A 4,318-nucleotide genomic window follows, 5' to 3' on the forward strand; every position below is an offset into this window, starting at 1 on the left:
TAGAGGGAAAATAGGAAGAAAGCTGCAAAAAAAGGGCTCCCATATAAAGAGGCAACCGAAACGCCACCAAAATCTCGAAGACAGCTTCAACTCAATTTGCTCCGAAGCGCCAAATCCAATTCGAATCGGTCGGCAAGCGCCTGAAAGTATGCTATCCGCGCTGCTTGTTGTCGGATTTCGGCTCCCGAACTGAAATCACAGTACGCCAAGGACGACCCTCGCGATCGTTTTTGCGGGAAGGCCGCCCCCGGCGTGGGATGGAATGTAAAATCCTTTTTTACGACAGGCATTACCCATCGGGAGGGGGATGATGGCCGACGGAGCAGATTGTTGCACATTCCGGGGCTGTTGCGTGCCGGGCGTGAAGCTGCTCAGAAATTCAGAAATACGAGTAAGAAAGTCAAGAGTAGGCGCTGGAGGCCGCGTGTCCGTCCGAAATGAAATGGCAACGGGTGCGTGCGAAGGAAACCAGAAGGAAGTGATTTGAATTATTACTGAGATGGTTCCGGGTAAGTGGGTGGGTTTTCCGTCGTCCCGCCATCCGTTGGCCCGAAAGATCATGGCTGTCTTGTATTCGGGCTTTCCGGCGCCTTATTTTGTGCTGTCAGTGCAAAATCGGAACACATTTTGCCAGAAAGCAACACCGAACGAGATCGAGGGACATACCGGGAGTGAAATGTTTTATCGTCAGCGGTTGGGTTTTTTTTTTGCTTCCCAATTTTTCTGCCGGACCAAGAAGGGCGAATTACTTTTATGGCACAAGCTGTACTGCCTTGTAATCGTCGCGAGGATAAAAACCCGTTTGTCAATTTTATAACACACACGGAATTAAGGCTTATGGATTTATTTCGACGTGACGTAGCAAATTGTAGGAAAGCGAGAGATAAAAATATTCCGATTTATATTGTCAGATTTAAAGGATTGCAGAATGGTTTTAATACAGAATTGGGCGAAATGCCATCGATACAAGCACAATTGGCTTTGATAGGCATCGTAATTTGTGTACGTTAATTGAATGCTTCGAATTGATCCGTATTTATTAATACCGGTAGGAAGATTTACTTAAACCCGAAAAAAATACACGATCTAAGGTATTTTACATATTAAATAACCAAAAAAAGTGACTATACCATTGGCATATAACAAGAAAGAAAAAGGAAAGCTGGCTCGATATTGCAAATAAGATAAATCCAATTGAGAAACTGTCCCTATTTGGTCCATCAATTATGCGACCAGGCCGACCGTATGCTCGGTATCATCCGGCACCATGCCCGGCATATGGCTGACGGAACTGGTACTCCTTCATCCGTCCGCCACCCCACATCCTACCGGTGGTCCAAATTCGGCCAGAGCTAAAACTCAATTTCGGAAGTTGCAAATGATTTTCTCATTATAATTTCTAACCACCTTGGAGAATTTGGGCATTTTTGTTATGCTTTTTCGGCGCGACCCCCTTCCGTTTCCTTCCAGGACCGGGTAGTTCAAGGACCATCATAAGGATGAGGGACCTTTTTTTTTTCTTTTCTGTTGTTTTACTTTCTTTGGACAGTGCTCGAAGCGCTGCGGTCCAGCCTTCGAGAGGTGGAAGTTTGGGGTGCCGAAAATTTGTGAAGCAAATTCGGATCGTCCCTGCAGGGACACACGACGCCGGTGAACGTTTGCAAATGTGCAGTGGACCGGATGGGAAATAATCAAATAACGACAGTGTTTCCATGCTGTACCAAAAGTTTTCAGGAATTCGACCGGTGTTCGGCTGAAGTATGGACGATGTTTCGGTGACGCTTTGAAGCTGTAGGTCTCATTTTTCACGGAACATTTTCATGTATTGTTGGCAAAACGTTGGAAAGAAGCCGGGTCCAGGTGAGCTTGGCCATAAGAAGTGAAAGAGATGCCAATATCTATTCGTATCCGTAAAATCAAAACGTTCCTATTGCTTACGGACTGGACCGTCCAAGACGGACCAAGTTCCTCACAGTTTCTTGTGGTGGTTCGAGAGACCGTTAGCGAGAGTGTTTGGAGCAATTTTGCACCGCTTTGGTGGTAAACTTTTCAAACAAATCTTGAATTGGTCATAATCGAATCAGCCTCCCTCCAACGCCATGCCCGGCATCGTTTGGCCACGGACAAAAATTTGAACGAAGCGAATTGAAGCACGTCCTACCTTTGACGGAAACCGCTGTGCGCATCGCCCGGAAGAAAGTTTCTTCTTCAGTGTCCTAAGGCGTCCTCGCCCTTCCGACCACTGATATGGCAATATGTGAACCGACAGATATAGGCACGTGCGGTCCTTTAAGGACACGGACACCAGGCCCATCGTCTGTTTGGTCGGGCGAAACAAAAGATTTCATTAGAATTTGTGATCGCCTTTCCGTGCGGAAGCAATAACAAGGAAGTTACGGCAGGCCGCTCATGTCTTACGAGCGTTGCATAGAAAGTACCGGAAAGCAGATTTTCCTGAGAAAATCCCTCCCCTTCCAAACATACCAGCGTGCGAAGTGATCGCTTTTGTGGTTAAAAATGTTTTTCCTCGTAGCGCAAAACGATCGGAGCTTCTTTTTATTTCTAAAGGGCAAAGTTATATTTATCCTTCGCTTCCTTAGGAAGGAGCTGGAAAACTCCACTGACCGGAAATCTGAATTCTAAACGTGAGAAAACTTGATTTTGGCAACAAACAACTATTGCGGCTAAAGAGATTTGTTTGCCAATACGATGGTCAACTGGTAAGAGGTCGCAGAAGTACAACGAAGGGAGGAAGAGCTGGATGAGAGAGTTTTCCACCAACCGAAATGTCACATTCCGCTAGGAATCGGTTTGAAGTTACGTTCGAGTTTGGTGCAATCCAGCTGTAGTCCGCACGACGCCTTCGGGAAATGGGACGCCCGTTTGCCCGTTGTGCAAATTGATTTTAAATGGAAGCAATTTATGCATTCGTGTTTTCGAAAATGGTACGGTTGAAGGTGAATAATTGAATATTGGTCGGATTGGTACACTAAATACCTATTCAGAAAAGGGTTTGTTTTGAGCCGATTTGCACATTTCCATTGGCCGCAGTTTCCACCACTGCCTGCCCGCCTCCATACGTATGTGAAACTGCAGCAATTTGTTTGCTAAAACGGAGCATTTATTGCTTAATTGACTAATGAAATAATAAAGATATGTATGCCGCATGCACCGGTCAGCACCAAATGGCCTAGTTTTAGTGAGTACATGTGATGTAGTTTGTTCATTATATTATTATCAATTTATTTGCTGTCCAATTAAACCTAAATGTCATCCCTTTGTTTGGTATAGTTTCACGTTTTCCACAAATTCATTAATGTACCATTAGTCACATGAGTTTTAACCGTGTGCTTTGACAAAATTTTCGCAGCATATGACGATCTGATCAAAACATCTACGAAACCCGTGGATACCGTGTTCCTGGAAAGATGCCGTCATTTATCAAATACACTACACTCATCTCAATATCGTCCGAAATTACTCACAAAGTACGGATCGATGATAATCTTATCCAGCTCCTTGCCTCGGTAGTTTCCGAGCAGTTCGATTTTAGCTCGACACTGTTCGCCCGCCGGCGCCAGCTCCATTAGATCGGCCAGATTCCACTCGTCCATCCCGAAGATGTAATCGAACCGACAGAAATCATCCGAGCAAATCTGTCGGCCGACGTGATCGGAGGTCAGCCCATTTTCCGACAGTACCTGGAGCGCCCGCTCTTCCGGGCTGCGGCCCACATTCCATTCGCGCAGGGCGGCACTGTCGATGTGCCAGTCCGGGTGATTATGCTTGGCTGCCACGCTTTTCATCACACTTTCCGCCATCGGCGAGCGACAGGAGTTTCCTGCTCAGACAAGATGAACGATCAGCTAGTTACACACATGACTGCAGATGAAATTGACTACTTACCGATGCAAACGAATAGAATTTTCATCGTATTTTATGGTGTATCCGGCGGTGAGTAACTGAAGGAAATGACTACGTACGAGAAGACAGTACGTGTATGACGGATGCTGGAAGGAATGTTGAATGAAAGGCGTTAGTCATAGGAATTAGCACATCGGTTCTTTGTTAATTGTTCTGTCACTGATTATTTACCTTTAAACTCTACTCGACCTAAAATAAACATTGATCAGCTGATTGTTTGACGTTTTAATAAGACGTCAAGGAACGGAAACAAACGTATAGCGTATTGTATAACTCGTGGCGTTTTATTGTTTCAATTCAAAAGCAGTTCAGTAGATCAATTCGATAATATGAAATAAACCATTATGTAAAGGAAGACATTTAATTGGCCACAAATTCCGCTTTTCTTCTTCTG

General features: G+C 45.0%; 1 protein-coding gene across 1 annotated transcript; it reads right to left on the minus strand.

The window, feature by feature from the left end:
* Window positions 1-3,261: 3,261 nt before the first annotated feature.
* On the minus strand, window positions 3,262-4,067 carry LOC131265623 (low molecular weight phosphotyrosine protein phosphatase 1-like). The gene is made up of 3 exons (XM_058267907.1): window positions 3,907-4,067; window positions 3,486-3,841; window positions 3,262-3,420 (listed from the first exon to the last, which is right to left on the minus strand). Exons 1-3 carry the CDS (start codon window positions 3,929-3,931, stop codon window positions 3,340-3,342), a joined length of 462 nt encoding a protein of 153 aa, XP_058123890.1. The 5' UTR covers window positions 3,932-4,067; the 3' UTR covers window positions 3,262-3,339.
* Window positions 4,068-4,318: the final 251 nt, after the last annotated feature.

This window comes from Anopheles coustani, chromosome 2, assembly GCF_943734705.1.
Source record: "Anopheles coustani chromosome 2, idAnoCousDA_361_x.2, whole genome shotgun sequence".
NCBI classification, from domain to species: Eukaryota; Metazoa; Arthropoda; class Insecta; order Diptera; family Culicidae; genus Anopheles; species Anopheles coustani.